Source organism: Colletotrichum graminicola (assembly GCF_000149035.1).
Source record: "Colletotrichum graminicola M1.001 genomic scaffold supercont1.123, whole genome shotgun sequence".
NCBI classification, from domain to species: domain Eukaryota; kingdom Fungi; phylum Ascomycota; class Sordariomycetes; order Glomerellales; family Glomerellaceae; genus Colletotrichum; species Colletotrichum graminicola.
In genome coordinates, this window is record NW_007361127.1 from 1 (window position 1) to 23,287 (window position 23,287).

Consider the following 23,287-nt stretch of genomic DNA (forward strand, 5'->3'; position numbering starts at 1 on the left):
TATAAAATATTTACTACACCTTTTATTAAGTAGCTTACTAAAAACGTTTTAAATAATAATCTATATTTATAACTTTTACTTAAGGGTCTATTCTTTATCTTATAAATTACTAATATTCTTATTATAACTATATCTATTTAAGAGAATATTAATAGCTAAGATATTTTTATTATATCTAAGGAAATATAAAAGAATCTTAGAAAGCGCTTCTAAAAGTAGCTTTACTATAAAATTACTAGCAAACTATCTAGTTAGCTCTACCTAGTTAACACCTATAGCTAGGAATACACTGCTAATACTAAAAAAGAGGCACTTCTAAATAGAGAAAAGACTAATATAGCTATAACCCTTAGACTTAATAACTATAAAATAACATAGCTTAAGGATTATAATCCTACTATAGCTAAAACTACTATTAAGGTCCTAGATAATATTAACACTAATAGTAGACCTATTAATAAATAACTATATAATTATAAGTAAGTAAGTAGAATAATTATTAAGATTTAGAATATAATTATAGTAATTATATAGTAAATATAACTATAATAAATAAAGGAATAGTAAGAAGTGTAAGAGGTAAATAAAACACTACTAGTATCTAATAAAATAAAACCTATAGGATTACCTTAATTAGGACGTTTAGGCTATATAGTTATAACTAGTGTTTATATACTTTCTCTTATAATACTTAGTAATTTTACGTTTTATTTCCTTATAATATTTAGTAATTTACTATTATACTTAGTAATTTATTTATCTTTACTTATATATATTAGAATTATACCTTATATTCTAAGATAAAAAATAATCTTTATATAGGTAATTATTATATAACAGATAGGAATATAATAAAGAATTCCTAAAGAATTACTATAATAGCTACTAGGAATTATTTAGGGTTTTACTGCTAAGTGGTAGTATATTTCCTAAGAAGTCTTTAGGTAATACTTATGTAATCTATAAAGAAAGGATTAATAATACTTTATAAAATAATAGAGAATGTAATAGCAGCTTTACGGCTATTACACTAGGGAATTATAGAGATATACTCTACTATTTAAGTAGAGAAATATTTATAATATAGTAAAAAAAAGATTATTAAATATTATATCTTATTTTCTTACACTAAAGCGTAACACTTACTATACCTAAAGAAAAGTTAAGTGTCCTAAGTAAAAGGTAGGCCTAGTAGAAGTAGATTAGTTATTTCTTATTTATCCTTAATAAAGAAGTAAGAGGTTACTTTATATTTATTAATCTAAATATTAGTAAAGTAGAAACTATTAAACGTTATATTACTACTTAGATTAGACTTAAAAGTCCTTATTTAAAGACTAGTAACTATATATAGGATCCTAGTAGCTTTAATATACTACTTTAAGAGGATATTAACTTACGCTTTAGTGTTAAGGATTACTAAGATTAGAGGGCCTTTATTTAACTAATTAACACTTAATATTTAGACCTCTAGTTATAAGTATATATTTAAAATAACTAAGGTTAGTAGTTTTACTATTAGCTTTACGCCTTATACTTTATTAATTTTAATAGATATTAAGGACTTACTATTAATTAAGGTATTATACTTATTTAGTAGTTCTTTAATATCTTTTTACTACTAAGCTATTTCTTTAAGATTAATTAAGGACTTTAGGGCCTTAATCTAAACACCTTTAGTGTTAATATACCCTTAATTACATAAGGTAGCGCTTATAGCTATATTAAACTCTAGCTATATTTTTTAGAGAAGTCTAATAAAAAGTAAGACTAAAGCGTCTAGCTTTTTATTAGCTAACTTCTTTACCTCTTAATATAGATTAAGGCCTTAAGCTTACTTAGAGGCTATAACTTCTTTTAATTTATTAAGCTCCTTTTTACTTATATATAGTTTATAGTCTTTAAAGGTAGTTATAGGTTCTATAGGCTTTAGTTATAGTAAAATAGTTATATTTATCTTAGCTAGTAAGAACACCTAATCTAAATTATAATTATAGTTACTATTATTATTAACCTTTATAATCTTTTTATTCTTTAAGGTAAATAAAATAGTTTTTTTTTTTAATTAGCTAAGGCCTAACTAACTTTTTTATACTATATACCTTTTATAATTTATCCTAAGTACGTTTATTCTAGCTAGTATAGTTCTTAGGAGGCCTACTTTATTATACTATAAAGACGTTAGCGTATTCTTACTCTTTATCCTCTAGTTATACTATATATAAGCACCTAATATTACTTATTAGTACTATAAATAGTAGATCTAAGGTACTTTACTAAAGGTATTTAACTTATTAATCTAGAATACGCTTTACTAAGAACTTATAGTCTTTATTAGTAAATATATTTATAATATAAAAAAGTAAGGTAACTTAATTAGTAACTTTACTTTATTAGCTATCTTTAATTACTAAGAATAGTATATTATTTATTAGACTTTACTTATCTTACTTCTTATAATACTAGGCTTCTTAGACTAAGATTATAAGATATATATCCTTATTAAAGGTATATTACTAATAATCTTAAATAAATTAATACTTATTAGACTAGTAGTACTAATATTTATCCTTTAGTCTTAATACTTTTACTTAATCTAGTTATACTATACTAACCTTAAACACTTAAGTAGACCCCTTTAGCTAGACTAAATTCTAATATATCTTAAGTTTACTTATACTATTAGTAAGGTCTTAATTAGTATTACTTAGGACTAGTTAGTTAACCTAGACGTTAATAGTTAATTATCTTAGTTACTAGTAATTTTAGTACTAATAAGTAAAGTTTTTTTAGGACTATTACTAAGATAGTTAAATTATAAAGGTACTATTAGCCTTACTATTAGTAAATAAGGGCCTATACTCCTTTTTATAAGTAATTATATTAAGAAGTCTGCTTTTAAATATTATATACTTTATTAATTAAATAAAGGCTAAAAGGCTAATCTTTATCTTATCTACTGCTTTTTTTATAGTCTTAGCGTTAAATTACTTATATATAGCCTTAATTAAGCTCTTATTAAAGATTATATAGAGGCCTTATTACTTTAACTTAGTAATTATATTATTAATACTAGTAAAAAGTGCTTTAGCTAAGTATAAGTCTAAGCTAGAGATTAGTAATCCCCTTATAACCTACTTAATTTATTCCTCCTTATTAAGAAATTAATTAGCGTTTTATTTTTTATACTTCTTTAAAAGATAGGCCTTAGCCTAGACCTAAGGTAAGTCCTTAATTATATTTTTTACTAAAGTTTAATAATCTCCTTTTATATAGTAGGCTACTAGTATACCCCTTAATTAGTCTAACACTTATATAAGCTTATATTAATTTTTATATTTTTTTAAAAAGTTAATAATATTATCTTTAGAAAAAACTATAGTACTACTTTAGCCTAAAAAAGGTATCTTAAAAAAGTTTAAGTTCTCTTTTTAGTTAAGGACTATATCTACTATTACTTATAAGACCTTAGGCTAAATCTAAGTAGTAAGAGTAGTAAGGAGGGTATTTATAAAAAGGTTAAGTTCCTAAGAGATAAAGAGAGGTTTTTATTTCTAATTAAGTACTATAAGTAAAAGATTAGAAGTATTACTACTTTTTTTATCCTTAGAAAGATTAATCCCTTTTAGCTCTTAATACTTAGTAAAGGCTAGTCCTCTTACTAAAGTAATATTTAAGGTTAAGCCTAAGGTATACTTAGGAGTAGCCTCTTAAGAAAAAGTAGTATAGTTATTACTTATTATATTAGTTAGTAGTTATTTAGTATATAACTTATTAATTAAGTTAAAAATTCTAATAATTATATTTTAATTTAAACTTTTTAAGATCTTCTTTAAAAGTACTAAAGTAACTTATTTTATTATCTAAACTAAGGCTATACCCCTAATTAGTAAAATCTATATAATTATCTTTAGCCCTTACTAAACTTATTAACTAATTTTTAATAAAAAAGGTCTTTTAATTTATTATAATTTTTTTATAAAGTTATAATAAGTATTTAAATTAGTATACTTATAAGACGTCTTAAGGCTAATAGCTTTATATCTCTAGATTAGGTATTTCTTAAGGCACTATCTTATATTAATTAACTATAAGTAACTAATTATAACAGACTACCTTACTTATAAGGACCTTTAAGAGCTCTATTTAGCTTCTTTAGTATTTTTTATAAATCTATCTTTAGTTAGCGTTATAAATTAGTAACCTTTAAGGTTCTAACTTATTATCTTAGTCTTATAATTAGGTAATTTTTCTTATCTAAGTTACTAATCTATTACTTTATTATCTTATTATCTTTTTAGGGTTTTCCTTATTCTCTTAATTAGTTTACTTCTTATAATCTTATTATCTTATTATTATTACTTTTTATAATTACTTACTTAGTGTGCTTAACTAGATATCTCTTTAATCTACTTAAACCTATAGTTAATTTTCTAGAAGGGGAGACTATTAAAAGCGTATAAGGTATAAAGGACTCTTATAGTATAGTAACTATATAGAACACTATAACTACTAAAAGTAACATAAGATTCCTTACTAATTAGTATATAAATTATATTAATCTATTTAAAATTAATATTAATTATAAGTGTTAAACTATAGGATTAATTATAATTATACCTTAATTAGGTAGGTAATTACTCCTAATTATCTTATGTTATTATAATTAAAAGTAAATTATAGAGAGGCTCTAGTTTAATTAGAAGGTAGGTATAAGTATAAAGGATAAATTCTATATATCTATCTTTAAACCTATTAATGCTGGCTTATATCTTTGTACTTAATTAGGATTAGGATCTTCCGATTGGCCTGCATACTGTCTCGCTCTAGGCTGATCGCCCTACCCTGCTCCAATAAGAACGAAATTCTATAGTGTAGAACGTTTCTAAGGGGATAGGGACTATATGAGCCTTAGGTGGTCGGATTGCCTGTTCTTTATGTCCTTGCTGTTATGAGGTTTTAGAACTTGAAACTTAGTATAATAAGGGGGATTACTAGCGGTGGTAGGACTGTAGGAAGGTGTTGGGGGTTTACATCAAGATGGCATATCTGGCATAGCGTTTGCTCCTGACCCTACTACCACTATGTAGGAGGAGCGCCAGGATGGACGATGTATCTCTTTTCCTAATGATGTTTACCTCCCTGCCCCCCCCCCCCCCCCCACCTTAACTGGTAGACCCCCTCGACCTAACGTTAGAGCTGATCGGACGTCTGCCTACATAGGTCCCTAGGAACGCCAGCTGCCCCCCCTGGCAGCTAGTTGACAGTCCTATGGGCTTGCATGAGTAACGGCGAACCCCTGCTCTTCTATCGACTAGATGCTGTGTAGCTGGCTGTTAGTGAATGAGTTCATGCTGCCGAGAGAGGTAACAAAGCCCCCCCCCGTGGACCAGTCAACGGCGAGGAGGAACCTAGTAATCTCCCCTGCCCCCCACATAGCCATCCAGTATTCTATGCAGTTAGGAATGTCCCAACCTGTAATACTAGGGATAGCATCGATCTCTACTGGCACATATTTCTGAGGAACTGGCTGTTCATGTTAGAGAATAGGCCTAGGATATTGGGGTTCTAACAGGCGACCTCGCGTAATGACCGCTTGCTCTGATTATAGATGCTATTATATGTGACTATATGTATATTAGTAGGAAGATGGTATTGCGGCAAGACGGGCCTAGTAGACGGCTAGGTAGACGGCATGTACAAGAGACCTAGGACACTAAGACGGCTATTAGGGGGAGCACAGAGAGGCGTATGATTATTATCTTGGTGTACGGAGTAAGTGGTTGTGTATCAGAAGTTGTGCTGGCTGGGGGAGACGTGGAAGAGAGGAGCTCGGTGTAATAGAGATGGGGATCTGGCTGCCTAGACGTTTATCATGTCAACAACGTGGAGCATGTACGCTGTCGCTCTCCACTCTTTAGAATGGCCTGGTTTGTGTCCTTGACAGGGGTATAGGCCTTGGGCCACTCAATTAGAAGATGGTTCCTTGTGAACCACATACGGCCATCTAGTTCCTAGTTGCCTATATACTATGGCTGTGCCACAGGTGAGACTTCCGTTCAACTAGTACGTACCACCCAAAAGGACAGTATTAAACAGCTCTGTTACCTATTAAGCTTGAAATTAGGTCCTCTCCGGTATCAACCTCATCCGACCTCACCAGGACAACAAGAACAAAGGACGGAGTAATGAGGACATTATACTCTTGTTTGTTACGCCCTGACTCTGCTTCTCTGACACTTTGTCCTTACTGTGAATATATTAATAGTGGTGTATAGGAAATATGAAGACTTCCGTGAGGAATCTGCTTCTACTCAGCTATGCCGCCACAGCCTACGTAGCGGCTGCGCCGGGCTCAGGAGATGCACGTGCCGCTGCTATCTGTGGAGACCTCGGCGTCCTGAGCATTGAGGATGGCCAGCTCCCGGAGGGTGTGTCCCGCGCCGACTTGCGTATGTGCGCTGGGCATCCGAATGGCAGAACGCGTGTTCTCGATCCCGAACAGGGAGCATCGCTAGCTCCTATGGGGGGTGATGCATAGGGGGTTGTGCCTTGTGCCAATGAAACCACCCCCCTCTCTTCAGGTCTCCAGCTTGCCGAACAGTCTTGCTACTACGATGCACCTTATGGCTGCTCCATTGGTTACTGCTGGAAGGTCTGTGGGGATGCTGGTGATGGCAGATGGTGTTGGACTGCTACGAATAGCGGGGCTGGGTCTTGGAACAATGTTCGAGCTACGCTGATCGTGGAACGAACTCGTTTACCTAGGCCTGCGGCAAAGGCTGCGTCAAGCCTGATCAATAGGGCTGTAGCTGTTGAATGTGTTAGGAGTGGTGGAAATTAGGGTTATTCATATACTAGTAGCCCTGGTCACTTGGATGATGCAGCTATATTTATCTAAAATCATCTCTACATTTTGTCTCCTTGTTATTAGCTACTGGCTGTACACCACAATACACGTAATACTACACCTATCCTCGGTATTACTACTGTTAACAGGCCTTTAAGCCTGTAATAGATGTCTTTGTTTCTAACTTAGACGTTTAAGCATAAGCCTATCTAGGTTTTAGAGTTCTTAGTTGGTTCTAGCACTGAGGTTGGCACTTTGGTTACGCCGCTTGATGATAAGGCCTTTCTGTCTTCTGGCCCCCACACTCCATCCTAATTCCCCCAGCTTTTGTCCTTCATATAGTACGCTAATGTGTGCTCTGAGGATAGCCGCCTTCTGCTGGTTACAAGACAATCCTTGAGATACGTTACTTCGCCCTGAGGCACAGAGGGTGACGGCAGGGTAAGGTAGAGTGCTCTCGCCTATAGGATATCCCTTCTTTCTTCCTTTATCCCTTCTTTCCTCCTAGAGTCAGTCTATTGCTTCCTCCCTTCTTCCCCCCTCTTATTAGATGGCGTATAATCTCGTGGTTAACAGACATGGTCACGAAATGTTAGCAAGGGGATAAAGCAACCTCCTTTACACAAGAATGGTGGCAACATTCTCCACGCACTGTTAGGAACACACTGTAGATATCTAGGTTACAGGGCTCTAGAAGGATATACTTCTCAACAGTTGAGCTGCATGGAGTATTATTTTCACAGGTGGGCGTTTTAGAAGTAAAGGAGGATCTGAAGTCGTTTGATAAGTTTACACGCTTTGAGGAGTGTTCATCAATCATTTCATAGTTATCTGTGCTTCTCCTCTGCTATAGCTTACAGCGTCTGTGGTTGCTCGACTCCTAGGCCTTTAATACGTGACTTTCTTCTTAGATGCTACCCAAGTAGCAACTCTAAAAGATAAATCTAGAAGTAGCTATACAGCTATACATTTTGGAACTAGAAAGAAGGCATTTCTAATCACTATCAATAACCAAACGTTTCAATTCTATCTGCTCTGAATCCTGGGTCCGGCAGCTGTTGACGCCCCCTAATCCCAGGAGAAAGCTTCTCGAATCTCCCTTCTAAACCCCAGGAACCATGAGCTACCCCCAGCTCTTGGTCCTGAGACCCCTGAATCGAGCCAGTGGCCATCGTGACGCGCTACCTGTGTGAAGGGCGCAACCGAGAAGAATGTTTGTAGAAGGCCTGGTTTCCCCATCTTCGCATGGCGGAATGGGCCTTTTTGGATATCTCGACTGATAAAGTAACGAGAAGCCTAGGGTGATAGCAATGAGAGCAGACGTGATGCCATTTCACATAACCCCGTCTTACTCCGTCAAGTCAATCACCCCCACCTCCCGGGTCCCAAACTCCCCCTTCAACCTCGCATCCAACCAGCCCGCGTACCCGGCAAACATGCCCACCCCTTTCCACAGCTCGCAGAACCCTCTCATGGCCTCCATCCTCTCCCGCTCCACCGATCTCCGCCTGCCCTCCCGCCACGTCCCGGCCCGGCAGCCCTCGACGACACCCATCTCGCCGAGGCCCCAGACCACCTTGGCCTCGCACACGGGACAGAGGTATGGTGGCTGCCGCGCGTCCTCCCCCAGTCCGCCGGTGCCCTGCATAACGCACGCGTAGTACACGCAGTGGCCCATCCCGAGGCAGTGGCCGATTTCGTGCGCCGCCGTCCTCGCGACCCGGGCGAACCACAGTCCCTCCAGGTCCTCGTCCCGGGAGCGCTTCGGGGCCGACCTCGGGACCAGGACAGCCCTCGACGCCTTGACGGCGGCACCCATCGCCGTGTCCTTCAACTGCTTCAGACCGATCGTGATCTCCCCACCATCATCGGCACCACCACCCTTGCCCCTCATCTTCGTCCCCTTCTCCGTCTCAGCCCCTTCGCCCTCGTCGCCCTCGGCGGCGTCCTGCTCCTCCCACCACTCCACCGCCTCAACCACGAACCTCTCGCAGTGCGACGCCGGCCACATGTGCTCCCTCTCCACCCCCTGGACATCGTCCAGCAGCGGCCGGTACCGGAACCCCGAAACCACGCAGATCCGGCTCCCGCCAAACGCCCGCCCGCAGCAGAAGTCGTCGTCGTCGTCCTCGTACAGGTCCTGTGCGACGACCATGCAAGCGGCGTACGCATCCGCCGGCAGCACTGCCGCCAGCGCGTCGAGCAGGTCGCACAGGTTGAGCTGCATCCGCGCCAGGCCGTCCGGCACTGGCCTCGTTCGGATCCCCACCACCGACCCATCCCCCGTCTCCAGGCCGACCATCGCGGTCCCCTTTAGCCTCCTGCTTGCAAGTGATCGCTTCCCGCCGTTCTCCCACTTGACGAACCGTAGCGCCGCCGGGAGACGCTTCACCGGTAGTGGGTGGTAGAACGCGGCAATGTACCCCCTCACGTGCTCGACCTCGGGGAGCTCCAGCCTGTCCGCCGCGATGGGCGGCGTCTTCGCCCCGGAGAGGTCGGGAGAGGCCCACGCCGCCATAAACGCCGCGTCCTCGCCGATGGCGGGGACGTCGGCAACGTACAGCGTTTTCCTCTCCGGCTTGATCGGATTCCGCCAGCGCCCCTTTGCCCACGACCGCGCGCTCTGCGGCGCACTTCGCGGGTCTAGCGCGAGGTCGTCGTCGGGGAGGACGAGCGGGCCCGGGAACGTGGAGGGGTCCGGCGCGGAGTCGACGGCGTCGGTCGTTGCGGAGTTGGCGGCGGCCCTGACGGACGGCTCCATCGCTGCGATGCGTTTCCCGGCCGGGACGCGGACGAAGCCGGCTTTCCTGCGGCCGTACTCGGAAGCTTCGACGAGGATGGAGTCGTGGGGACAACCCTTTGGACGTCCGCGGGGCGCCATCTTTGCAGATGAACTTAGTCAAGGGAGACGGTGGCGCAGAACGTATTCTCAAGGTCTTGGGGGACGATGGCTAGGTATTCTATAGACTTCCTCTTATCTCATCATCGCTCTCATCGACGAAGTTGCTGCTGTGCCGGGGAAATCCTAAGTCATGTCTAGAGTAACTGCATCAAGGTCGCCGTGAAAGTCTGTGAAACTCTTGACTCTATACGCAACGCCGCTCAATGCGGACATTGACGTCGTCGAACAACCCCGCAACTGCTGCCTAACAACAGAAACCATCTTACACTACACTAGCCATATTCAGCCTCATGTGCTCCAGACAGCCGAGGCCCCCCCCCCCCATCCCTTCACTTGATGCCATCATTATTGACGATCTATCGAGCAGATGGTGTCACGCGTCGTTCGATACAGCAGCGTCGTTGGCCATACCGCAAGCTAAAGACGCTCTCTCTCTCGCCACAGCTCAGAGCCATGCACCCTTTGACCTCTCACAACCACCGAGAGTTGCCCCTCCTAGCATAAGCCAAACATCAACAAAAAGAAGACAGCAAACCTCGGGGGAGGGGAACACCAACCCGGGAAGCCTTTTGCGTCAATCGATCCGAGGGTACGCGGTAAACCACTTCTCACAGGCCATGACAGGGTGAGTCCTTGCTCTCCATCCTCGTCACGGGCATCAGTCCACCGTGGCTTCTCAGGAGGACACAACGAGGCGCCGCAACTGCGTCGCCCGCTCGGGAACCGCTTGACTCCCTTTCCCTCACATCAACCTTTCAACCGCAGCACTACTCACCGGTGACGGCGTCATCGACGTCCCGGCGACCTCGGGAAACCGGCTATCTCTCTCCAAATCCTCCCGCTTGGCCCGGGGGTCTGGATCCTACGCCTTGCCTTATTATAGTCGGGCATCGCTCCCGCTCTGGACGCCTCACCGTTGTTGACTGGGGAAGTCTGACGCTCGCGTGGCGCTTGCGCTCGCGCAAACAAAGAAACAGACGCCTGGTCTAGACCCTCCTTCAGGAGACGATATACCCGCACATACGCAAACGCACCCTCGCCCCCCAAAAAAGACACATGGGCCGTTGACGCCGCCCGCGGCACCTGCAGCCTGCGTCCCCGCCTGCGACAGACGTCCGTCCCATCGGGACGGACTCAAGGGCTTTGTCGTGAGTTCGCCCGGGCTTGGGCCATGGCCAACCGCGGGAAGAAGACTCTCGAACGCGTTGGTCGCGATGACATGCAGGTGAAGTTGAACGGACTGGCCTGGAATGACTGGCCAAAAGACATGTGAAAGGCCAGGCTCAACATCATCACCGTCATCGCCGTCAGCACCTGTAGCCCTCTCAACCCTCGCGCCCGCCATCCGCTTCCCGCACTTTCCGGAGACCCCCGAACGTGCTTCAGCCCTCCCCTCCCGCGGCCACCCGCGCGGTGATCTGCGGTCGAGGCAACGCCACATGAGAGGGGGACAAGAAAACAAAAAGAAAGGCAGTCTGAATGCTCAGCAAATTTTCCAACCTCGTCACTTTCACCCGCGTCTAGGCCCTTTTTTCTTTTAGCATATCGCGAGTAACGACGGTTGCAAAGCTCTTACGCGCCGCGCGTTGCAAGAAACATGAGGAAACAAAGCAAGAATCATCAACTCACAAGGATTCGAGCGTCACAAGATGCCGCCGTGTAAGACTAGCTAGTCACACAATCCAGATCGAGGGGTTCACCCAGGGGAAGGGGGGTAATGACTACGTCCGTTAGCGGTGGTCGAGGAGCGAACCTGCAGATTTCCTCCGAGGGGTGAAACAAGCCCGTCTTCCCCCGGAATCCCACCTCGGCGAACCGCGGGGGCCACGACGCTGACCGAGCGCCTCTTATACACTCACACGTACGCCCCCTTCCCCCCATGGGTGAGGATTACAAACATGGCCAAACGACGGACTGCCAAGATGTGCTTTTTTGTTTTTATTTTTTACTCACTGTGCTTTCCATTCCTTTCCTCCCACCCCCCCACCTTCACATGAGAGTAAGACAGGGCGCATCGTGTTGTCAAGGCTCAAGAATCGCAGGGTCCGAATGTGCACCCGCCCTTCTCTCTCCGAAAGAGACCCTGCAGTTGACAACGGACGGGACAACTCGACGTAAGATCGACCTCCCGTGCCTGGCCATTGCCTGCCGGCCACACACGTGGCGCGATGGTAACGGGCGCGGCAGCCTTGTCCAGAAGAGTGACAGAGAGGGGAGAGAGAGAGAGAAAGATAAAGAGAAATAAAGATCGCCGTTGTTGGGCGGCAAGCTGTGCGCTGGCCGTCCGCGTGGCCTGACAAAAAGGGACGTTGGGTATAGGTCCTCCTCGTCTCCCCCCCCTGTGGCTACATTGCGCGGTGAGATGGCGACGCCTCATCCGCATCTAAAAAGTCTGCCGAATGGTGCCCCTGCTTGGGGTGAGAAGCATACGTCCCGTCATCGCGCACAATCGCCTCGCTGTTGAGCGGTCTCCGGGACCCTGACTTTGTGATCGAGACTGGCCACGACCAGATATTTTTTTAAATAGAAAAGAAGAAGAAGAAAAGAACCCCCATATTTCCTGAACCAACTGGAGAGAGAGCCCGACGCGCATCGCATACAGTTGAGCAAAACGACATCTCCCTCCTCCCATCAGTGCGCGCGCCCCGGTTTACCCCGAGATTTTTGCAGTGATCGACCCCGGGATTCGACTGCAGTTCCGGAGGCCCTGGCGGCCAAAGAAAAAGAGTAAAAAAAATAAAATAAAACAAGTATTCACTAAGAAGGAAAGCAAGGTCCAAGCTGCCACGAGGAGCCAGGCCTTGGTTGGCTCCGTATCTTCCGTGTAAGTCTCTCTCGCCCACTCGCTCGTTCGCGACTTCGCGCGCCGGTCCCTCCCCCAATTCAACGGTCGCCGCCCTGATTGGTCGGTAGCTCATGTATCTCGCGCGGGCAGGCAAGGAAGGGCTGGCTGGCACCGTGGCAAATGGGAGTACTTGTAGTCAGTTAGGTTCGAATCCTATCGGCGTCACATTTTGGGGTTGTTGGCGCAACTACTTCTTTGGCACATGCTTTTTCGACGTTCAAACGTTGAGCTTCTTAGGCTGCCGTGTAACAGTCCGAGTCGGGGGGGGGGGGATGGGGGTTGAGGACGAGGCTTTCTCTGTGGTGACATTTTCAGAAATGAGAGTGAGACTCTATCGGACGATTGAACTCTTCCCGCCTTCCCAATCATTGAGGGCGCCAGGGTGCGAGATGCCAGGAACAGGCCATGTCTTGCTTGAGTGATCCCACCCAATGTTCTATTGTTATTAAGGTGACCAGACTTACAGCCCGCTTTTGCCAGATATGGGTCTGACGTGCACCATGAATACTAAGTCATCGTGACACAACGTTGGCGCCCGGTCTATTATGTATCCCGCACCTCATTTAGAGGGGGGGGGGGAGTGGGAGAGACATCGTGCGACGGCGGCTTCTCCCCCCCATGCCGCACCATGAAGACCGGGCCCGAACCGCAAGCGAAACAGCCACGGGAGCATGGCAGCCCCAAGCGGCCCTGAAGAAACAGACGTCCGAGCCTCCTCGACCAGTTCGTCCGATTCTGGATCCCCAAAGGAGGGGGGGGGGCGAGACCAGAGGCCAACCAAGTCTAAGACGAACCTGGCCTGTCTCATTCAGCGGGAGAGGCGCAGTATGGCGCCCGCCCGTGGAAGATCGTCGGCGGCACGCCATCCCATCAACCTCTTCCGCTCTCGTATTTGCCGGCATCAGGGCGGGGGCCAGTCTGGTGACAAGAGAATCCCCAACGGGAATCAGAAGGGCGTCAATATCACGCGATACCGGGCCTTCATCCAGGTGCCGGCCAAGGAAACCTTACTCACCCCAACCCCTACCTCCCCTCCCCATTCCGGAAGATTGCGGAACAGACAGCAGCCCTGCAGTCGCGACGGAATAAGGCTTGCGTCGGGCATACGCCGCAATCTCCAAGCCACCGGTTCCATCCTCGAGCCGCCCTCACTCCAAAGATAGACACAAGTGATGGCTGTCGGGACAGTACTCCGTAGAAAGATTTTCATTTATTTATTATTATTATTCTACTTTACAGAAAAAAGACAGAAAAAATACACTACAGCCTCCTTTGTGATCCGATAGCCGGATGAATAACCAAGCGTCGTAATGCGGCTAGACAGTGACGGCCAGTGACTTTTGGTAAGGGCCCCCTCGATGAAGCACCACAACGCATGGATGGCCCGTTTTTTTATTCTTCTTTTCTTTTTCCTTTACCCCTCCAATGGATCACGATCTGACCAACTATCAAATGCCGCAGAATTGAAGAATTTTTTTTTTTTCTTCGTTCAATTCAGTCCCCGTTCTCCCGTAAGCCACCGAAGTCCAGCCCGGTCGAAAAAGACGCCGGCCGTCCAGGTGTCCGTATGCAGAGAGACCCAAAATGTTCCCACCCCGGCGCAGGATGCCCATGTCCCCCTCCCCCGTTCGGCCGCAAGCACATGGATGGAGAGAGCGCGTAATGGGGGCCGTCCGTCTGTGCTTGGTCAACTTCGTGCTCGTGAGCAACACAACGCACATGTATGCATGTACACTTCGTCAGGGTTATGAATGTTGGCTTATCACGAGCCCTACGTACGCGTATAGCAAAAACAGGTATACTCTGTTCCTACTAGATATATCCAGTAGGAGTGAGGACTTTTATTGTATATCTTGATAGCGTCAATCTGGAGATACAGCCGAGATCGTACGTACCTCTCTAATGGTATCCTTCCTCGGGACCTCAAAGAAAGTAACCTTTGTGGTTTGCCCGGTCGACTCACCACGCCAACATTTGGGACCCCGGTGGAGGTCTATGTAGGGACGGGGCCCTCGATGCAACCCGCGTTGCCCAGGGCTTGGGAACCGAGGAGGGCTGATGCCATGAGGCTGTGGAAGGAGCAGACTAGGTGGATTTAAAAAGGGGTTTTTGCTGCTGCCAATTGGCGTTTTGGAACTTGGAATCAACATCATTAATTATCAACGGATCAACGGATCAATCATCAATCATCAATCAACCAATCAATCAATCAATCATTCAATTCTGTTGCCCCAGCTGCGTGGCCTATTCCTGAGGCTTCCCAACACGGGCAAAAAAAAAAAAAAAAAAAAAAAAGGGTTTCCACCGGAGCCCTATGGCGTGCCGCCGCGCCACCCACCGGGATGGTCACCCATCCTGCCCGGCCGCCCCTCGCTTCCGTTCCTCTCTGCACCCTGGGGCGAATGGACGGCGGCGGCGGCCCTCCATCAGGGCACGACTAATGCAGGGACGCAAGACATTCTCTTCTGCGGGAGGGGAAAAACCACTTCGGCACGGGATGGGAGGGGGGGCGAGACGCACCGATGGGATTTGCAGAAATGATAGGGAAGTTTTCAGTCAACCTCAACAAGCGAGAAATGAAAAGAAGAGGGGTTTTTTTTTTTTAAAAAAAAATTTGACGTTGTATGCCATCGTCAGCCACGAAGTTCAACGGCCCTCGGCTCGCTGCAAAGAGACTTCGTGGGGGGGGAATCATCGGGCAGCCCTCCCCCCCCTCCTAGCAGCCGCCTCGGCCGGCCTCGGGAGCCATGAACGCACGACATCGGGTTCGACGCTGGCGGAGCGCTCAAGTACCAAGGAACACAGATCGCTCTAGCAGTCTGGACTGGCTGTTGGGGCACGATTGTCGTTCCCTAGACTTTTTGTGCGCTGATTGCCTGGTACTTGGACCGCGGGTCATGTTGTCATGATGATGGCTATCCAAAGAAACCGACACCAGATTCAGATTCAGAGACAGGGTGAAAAGACCAGCGAAGTAAGAAACCCCCACCCCCCAAAACAGAAAAAAACTCATAGGGGTGGAGCGGGGGATCCGCAAAGGTGAGGAGAGAGCCCCATCCATGTTGGATGGTGATCATACTATGATCACATCTCACCAGATCAGTCGACACGCGATGCCGTCAGATTCAAGAGGTGGGGGTGAGAGGGTTTGTTGAATGCGCCCTTGATACCCTCCCAGGGGGGGGGGGGCTGTGCTTCCGGCTGTTCCAAGTGATGGCCAGCCAGTTAGTTCCCTGGCCTCGAGGCACGGCAAATGAACAAAGTTAGCTACCTAGGCCATTGTCAAATCTCCAGCTGCATGTCAACATGCCTGTCTGTCTCTGTTCCGTCACATAAAAAAAGCAGGATTCATATCCTTCCCCCACCCCGCACGCCAGACTCTCCGCGGGTGATATGGTTCGATAGAGAGACAACGGTATATTCGATATGTAACGATGCCGATGCAGAACTAGGGAGAAAACCCTCTTCCGGATGTTGGGACTTGGTTTTTTTTTTTTTTGGTCTTCGGCGTGAGCCTCCCAAAACAGCTTGGTAGATGCATACTTGGCATGCGTGTGTCTAACTAAGCAAGAAGATGCCGGCCGGCCGGTGATTGGGGGAGGAGGAGGAGAAGAAGAAGCCCACGCTCTTGCAGCTTACGCCTCTGCACAGTCAAATGCCGCGCCTGTCGGCAACGGGTTTTTCGGTTCTAAGCAATGATGCTAAGACATGCGGTCTAGAGATGCGTGGCGGCCCCCCCCCGGGCCACCTACTAGGCAAATAGAAAAGTCTGTAAGTGGAGAGTGATCCAAAGATGGCATGCAGTAGCAGCACCGTTGCGGGCACGTGTGGGTGAAGGGAAAGAAGCAACGCCGACATTGTTGGGGGAGTAGAAGAATCGTCTACATAGTGCGAAAGTAGTGTAGGAGAAGAACCTTGGTCCCCCGGTTGGCCGGCACGAATGCAAAAAAATGGAGGCCACAATGACGCATTTCTCGACGCCCCGTTTTGCGCCACGCTACACTTGGGCTCTGGCAGGCCGGCGTGAACAAGACCGGATGCAGCAGAGGGAAAAGGATGAGTCAACAGAACGAGAGCTTTTTTTTTTTTTTTCTTTTTTTCTTTTGATTTCTCTGACATGCTTGGCCAAAACCCTTTTCCCCGCATTCCACACGCTGTCTTTGTGGGAGGGCCAGAAAAAAACAAGGAATCGGCATGGCTGGCTACATAGATGTCCGGATGCGGCGTCATCTCTCGAGCATGGCACAAGGAATGTTGGCGTGACCGGAAATCCGGGGTGGGGGTAGAAGTGAAGATTGTCTCGGGCAGAAAAACCCTACGAGTTGGATAGAATAGAGGAGCCTTTGACATGGACTTGAAACTCTCAATCCCTGACCATGCCCGCCGCCGCGGCGCGAGGTGGTTATCTTCTTTCCCGAGAGCCTGGTGTACATACGTAGTATCACGTACGTACATACAGTACCTAGCTCAACGGCGACAATGCCGACAGGTCGAGCCGGCGGCTGCAACACACACGAGGACGGGGCAAGTGACATTGGCGCGCAAGAGTTTTTCTCTAAGCGGCGCGGAGCAACTCTAACCCACACTCTACGGAGGCTCAAGCAGACTTTTTGTTTTGTTTTTTTTGACAGCATTCTCCCATCGACGAAACAACGTTTTCAGGAACAGGAAGGGATCGGCGCGGTCAAAGTTGGAAAAAAAAAATAGTCTGCCCAATTGTACAAAACGCAAAGATGGAGGGAGCAGTCAACTTGGCCCTAGGAGATGGGAGAAGCATGGTCATTCCATGCATTCATTGTAGGGGGCAGGCAACGCACTGCATGGTTTTACCCGTCCGTATGCTAACCAGTACGAACTGGGCCGAGGCGCAGTCTAGGGGTTGCGGGACAGGACGGATACGTAGCGCACAAGTCAGTACATAGTAGTAGTAGTAGTAGTAGTAGTACCGGTAGTAGTAGGGTCATGCATGGCTCTCGTAGCTGCGTTGCCAGAGGAGATGGGCGTCGGCGGTGGTCACTAGCAAACCACATCCGACGCTGCCGAACTTCTCGGTGGCGATGCAGCTAGTTGGGGGTCTACGTGGTAGAAAGAGATACGACAACGACGCGCTCCGGTAAGGCTGCGGGCGCGCTGGGATATTCAGGCGAGTCAAGCTTGGCAGGGAGCACCACCGACAGACTCACGGAGCGACGTCGGATGGAAGCTGAGGCACTCGACTTTTGAAGGGGAGGGGGGGTGAATGAAAGCCATGCACTTTCATGGACTCAGAAGCGCGCGACCAAGTCAACGCAGGGGGGGTGTTGGGCAAATAGTCTACCGGTAGTCTGACACTCCTCGGAACCCGTTTCTTTTCCCCCTCCAAATCACCTGTCATTGTATTGGATCGAAGCTGTACGAGTGTAGCGTATCCGTACTCGGTAGTCTAGTCTAGATAGACGTCAGAAGGATATGCTGCTCCTGCATCTGGAGCATGCGGTGGGGCGGTGGGCGGAGAATAAAAAATCTTTGAAGCTACAAGTACGGAGTACAAGCAAGCATACGGATACATCCAGCCGGGAAGACTGAAAGCCCGAGCATGTAGCCAGGGGTGGTAAACTTGGCGGTTGATGAGAATGCGAGCTCGGAATGACGCAAGTCGGCAAGCCTCGTCCCGTCCAGGCCATCCGTATCTCGTCCAAGTTTGGTTGGGCTTATCCAACGGGATAGGAGGTGACTTGGGAGGATACCAACCAACCAGACCCCCGACCGTTTGAACAATCGAGCGGTGGTGGTGGTGGTGACGGTAGACCACATGGCCTACTGAACGCTCGCGCTCTGCGGATGCGTCTGTTTGTCGTGGGGTTTACAATTGACTGCTCTGCTATGACAACCAATACCGATTACACAACAAACAGAACATATATTATGGGCATACTACGGATACGACATAACGACATCTGAGACTGTTTGTTGTGGTTGTGCACCGATCCGTCCCCCCCCCCCCACCTCCATTGCACACACCACCCTGCTGCCGGTGCAAACAGTTTCGCAGCAAAGCACACCACAAATGGAGGGACGGCCGTTGCTATGACCTTCCTATTCCTGGGCACGGTGAGGGACCAGGGACGGGGATGCGCTGAGAGCTCCTGAGGTTGCAATGGACGGCCGAGAACTTGACCGCGATATACCTGTAAGGTCCAAGGCCGCCGCCGACGGCTGACCGGGTTCACCTTGAGCCGGGTCCTGCTGAAGTGGCTTGACAGTCGTCATGATATGTGTAGCCTGACGAGCCCCTATGACGATGACTCCCTGCCAGCCCATCGGGATCCCCTGCTGATTGCTCAGTTCCGTCTGCTAATCATCTCCATAATCGTAACCTCCCCCGGACTGGGTGGTCCAGGCTTCTTGAGAGAGAAGGGGGAAAAAAAAAAAGGGGGGGGGGGGGGGATGGGCATTCAAACGGTAACTGAGATACGGTTCAAGACGAACCAAGGTGTTGGGAGGCATTCCAAATGATTGTTGTCATGGATGAATTGCCTCCAATTCACCTCCATGCGAATCTCCAGGAATGTATCAACAGCTCGCGCCGCCGTTATCTTCAGCATGCTTCACCGACCCAGACGTCACTTGTCGGCCGTTGCCCACCTACCCTGTCAATAAAAATTGCGGCGTCCAAACTCATCGTATCCTTCTATTCCTTTCCATGCAGCCCCCCCGTTCACTGGCACGAGCCCACCATGCCCTGTCGGGAACGAGCAAACGACCTCTCCCAGTTCCCCCACGCCACAGCGTTGCGTTGCCCGTTAACCTGGAACACCACCCACCCACCAGCAGTGTCAGTAGAGCCAGCGAAAGCCAACAAAGGCGGCTGGAAAATATCAACCTCCAACTCAGATTCCGGAAGGGGACTGAGGGGCCGTTGGCTCGGATGCCCGGAAGCTTTGCAGTGCTGCTTGCGGTGCGGAGTAGGGAGGAAGAACAAACACCAATTTCAGCCCACAGGGCATCGTTCTCTGTCTCTGTGAAACCGACTCTTTCTTTTCCTACTACATCAGGGTAACGTCCAAATGTGTCCGTGAACTGCAAAAGCCGACCATGTCGGAGGACAGGATGCCTAGTAGCGTAGTAATAGAGATGGCCGGGATCCATAAGGGGACAGCATGAAACTTCGTTGACGATGCTAATACCCAATGGTGCTGCAGTTGCAGCCAAACTGGAGGCGGGGGGGGGAGGTTTTGATGTTATCCTACTCGCGTCCTGGCGAGCGCCGGCGAACTCTTATCATTCCCATTGTCTTTGTGCTGCATTTGGTCTCCGCATCTGGCAATTGCCGTGTCATGGTGTGTGTGTGTGTGTGTGAGAGGGAGAGAGAGATACCGAGCTAGTTGCTCGAGTCCTTGGCCGGTCTTGTGTGGAGCGTCACCCTGACGAGTCGTACGTAACAGCTTCCTACTGGCCGGGGAAGCAAACCGAGGTGAACTCTGCACATCCTAACCAGGCCATGAGGACAAGCGACCGAGAAGCTGGGATCCGCCACCGTTCAATAACCAAGCAGATCAAACCCGCTGAGGGGTTTGCAGTGTAGCAGTAGGTAGGGTGCTGAGTAGGAAGCCAATTCAGATGCACCTAGGCACAGACACAGCCCTTCCATGTCGTCCCTTGTTTGCCTGATTTGTCGGATGGCATGGCATTGAGTTTGACCTGTGCTCAGTTCCTATTGCATGGAAACCCAGGCCAAGGCGAACCGGTTCGTTTGGTCTTGGGTTCACTGACAGACAAGTCTCAGCCTCTCAGCAAAAATGTCGGGGAGCAGAGCAGCACCTTGACCGAGGGCTCGTCAGAACCGATGCACGGCAACATTCGTAATGTCTAGATCACTGTGCATAGTTGAATGCGTCTGCGCGTATACCTGTTGTACAGATCGGCCGGCATACCGTCCAAGGCCGTCATCACCAGCTGCTTGTCATGTCCACCAGGCCCTTGGAGCCGGCGCTGAGCGAGCTCCATGAGAGTGGAGAGGGAGAGGGCCCAGAACACTGCGGTAGCCCAGCAAAATGTGCCGAGCGGTACGTATTGCTCCTCCCAAGGTGCATTGCATCGGCCAGAGCTTCGGGTTCTGCTGGTATTGTTGTTGTTGTTGTTGTTGCTGTCAGTGGCTGGCAAAAGTGGTAAGCGTCTCCCGGCTACCCTATTTCGGCCTACGGAATCGCAATCCGTGCAGGGATGGGGCAGGGAAAAACACAAGGGAGGGATAGGACGCTTGACCAGAACTGTCGCTCCAGTCAAAGCAGAGGAAAACTGTTGATCGGCATGGTACCCTAGTCGACCAGGTAAGGGGGAGGGGGAGGGGAAAGACCGAGCTGCAATCCCTGGCTGCACAGGTGAAAACAAAACGAATTTGGGGTTAACGCCCACGGAGCAACAGGAACAGTGCCAAAGCAGGGTCGCACAAACGATGGCGGGACAAAGGCCAAGGAAGAGAAGAAGGAGAAGAAGGAGGACCATTGACAGCGAGAGATGCCCGTATGAGCGAGGAAGGAGAGGGGAACGGAGGAGACAAGATGGAGATATTGGGGGAGAGGACCGGGAACGGGGGGGTTGGGCTTGTCGGTGTACCTCAGGCAAAGCGGACGTGTTCATCGTCGAGGCTCCCGCTTCTACCCAGCAAGACAAACAGACCAACCAGTTATCTGGCGCGTGGAAGATGGGGAAAGAAGGCAAGGGCGCTGAACCCTAGCCACCGCTCCCTTTTTTTATCTCCGGCGACTGGCACCCGCCGTGCCGTTTGCACAGAGGCGGAAGAGGGCGAAATGACAGGCGAAATCGACTGCCGGATGGCTGCCGCGTGGCTAATCTGAGACTTGACGGAATACCTAATTTACTGGGTATTGTCAGGATCTTGGTGCCCCTATTACTAACTGCATTACGTCCTTACCAGGCTGCATCTTGATATCATGCCGAGTGCTGGGCGATACTACCGGTAGGTATAGGTAGTACCACAGGATCAGATATCAGTAGGTACACTCTCGAGCGCCGTGATGCTATGCTTTCAAAGACTCTAAGGCGACGATGGGTACGTATCCTGTAATCGGTAGGATGCATGCATTCAGCGTGTGCATGTGGTCATCGGTGTAGTACTGACCGTGGACATGAAACCAAGCAACTACAGCCCGCCCCGATGAACCACTCCCGCGGACTAGCTCTGGTGGGCTAGCGGCGAGTATCCGTACCGCGCTCTGCTATGTCGTTGCCAGCGTGGTGACGCAGTCCACCTGCAAGTGGTTTTCGGAATCGTCTCCCTTCGGTCGGATACTCGGGTTCGCATTCTGTCCAAGGACAAGGTTGAGCCGACAACCAAGAGTACGAGGAAGATACGAGGGAAGAGGAGAGAGAAAAGGAGAGACAAGTTGGCGGCCACTGTCTCTCACTCCGTTCCGCCGGTGTATTGTATTGGGGGCCGGGGCCGAAGTCAGGTCTATCAAATGCCAATGATGGCGCCCGCTTGCCGTTTCGTCGGCCATCGTGGGGTCTATCGTCTCTGAAGGGTCTGAATCTCATCAGACTTTGCACCATCTGCGAGGTGATACGTGCAGTACAAGGACTGGACATCAACGGCCAGAAATCGCCGGACACGGACATGCATGGGACTGCGGCCCCGGCACATTGCGCGGCGCAAAACCCTGAAAGGCTTTGGGCTCACTTGGGCGGCAGGGAGGCCCAAAGACTCCTCCCCGGCGACCCAGAAGCAGAGAAAAACGGCCAGCGACACAGGACGGCAGACATGAGGACGGCTCGAGGGGGACGAGACCCCTCCACTCTCCTCCACACTGCGCCTGAGCTTAGTCGGGGCCGCAAACACAGACCAGGAGGGAGAGGCTTGACCCGAATTCGGCTTAGCGCCAGCTATCGCACAGGCTTATGTATCTTAGTATAGAACCTTCTATGGTGGCAGAGACCGGGACTAACACGCTCTTGTTTGCCTTCTGGGACACGTGAGGACCGGCAAGTTGAGGCAGCAGAGGGAGGGAATGAGAGACACACACACGGAGACGGAATGGGGGATGCGGCCGTGCTGCCAGAGACAAACAAAAGAGAGGATAAAAAGGCGAAACGGACGAGGCTTGCGCCAATGCAAGAGCAAGAGCGCTGTTGCAGCCGTTTCCGTAGATGGTCGTTCCGGGAGACAAGTTGTGATGACAGGAGGGTTTTTGTCGTCGAGGTATTGAACGACCGAGTAGTGTAGGGTAGCAGCCCATGTTGTCCCCCGTCCTTCTCGTCGTTCTTTCTTCCGCTTACCTTTACTCATTCCTGCTCTCGGTTTTTCTTTATTGTATTCTTTCCTCGCGGCTTCTCACCTCTAGATCTGATGTCTCGAACGTTCCTTCCTCAAGCCACTGTTAGATCTATCCACAGAAGGTAAAATTGGAAGAAGGAAGGAAGGGAGGAAGGGAGGAGACCGGTTAGTTGGTTGTTGCCTTGGTTAGTGGCCTCGTACTCCGTACAACTAGGTAGGCGTAGGTAAAAAGGTAAGCAAGTGAGTACCTTGTGTAGGTACCTACCTACCTATCTAGGTAGGTAGGTAGTCAGTCCCTGCCGCCTGTCGCGCACCTCGTCCCAATCCGCTCATTCCCCTCTCACCTCCTCTTGTACCCTTGTACCTCTTTTTCGGGCTAGGACAGGGAATTGAAAGGAACAGAGCTCGCGATGCAAG

The 23,287-nt window shown here is 48.2% G+C and overlaps 3 protein-coding genes across 3 annotated transcripts; 2 read left to right on the forward strand and 1 right to left on the reverse strand.

Annotated features, from left to right (window-relative positions):
- Positions 1-6,283: 6,283 nt before the first annotated feature.
- Positions 6,284-6,541, forward strand: GLRG_11787 (uncharacterized protein; the record flags this gene model as incomplete). Its single annotated transcript, XM_008102471.1, has 1 exon — positions 6,284-6,541. One exon carries the CDS (start codon positions 6,284-6,286, stop codon positions 6,539-6,541), a length of 258 nt encoding a protein of 85 aa, XP_008100662.1.
- A 1,657-nt stretch (positions 6,542-8,198) lies between these two features.
- On the reverse strand, positions 8,199-9,731 carry GLRG_11788 (uncharacterized protein; the record flags this gene model as incomplete). The annotated part of the gene is made up of 1 exon (XM_008102472.1): positions 8,199-9,731. The coding sequence occupies one exon, from the start codon at positions 9,729-9,731 to the stop codon at positions 8,199-8,201; it is 1,533 nt and encodes a 510-aa protein (XP_008100663.1).
- A 3,483-nt stretch (positions 9,732-13,214) lies between these two features.
- On the forward strand, positions 13,215-13,889 carry GLRG_11789 (uncharacterized protein). Its single transcript, XM_008102473.1, has one exon. The coding sequence runs from the start codon at positions 13,269-13,271 to the stop codon at positions 13,758-13,760; it is 492 nt and encodes a 163-aa protein (XP_008100664.1). The 5' UTR covers positions 13,215-13,268; the 3' UTR covers positions 13,761-13,889.
- Positions 13,890-23,287: the final 9,398 nt, after the last annotated feature.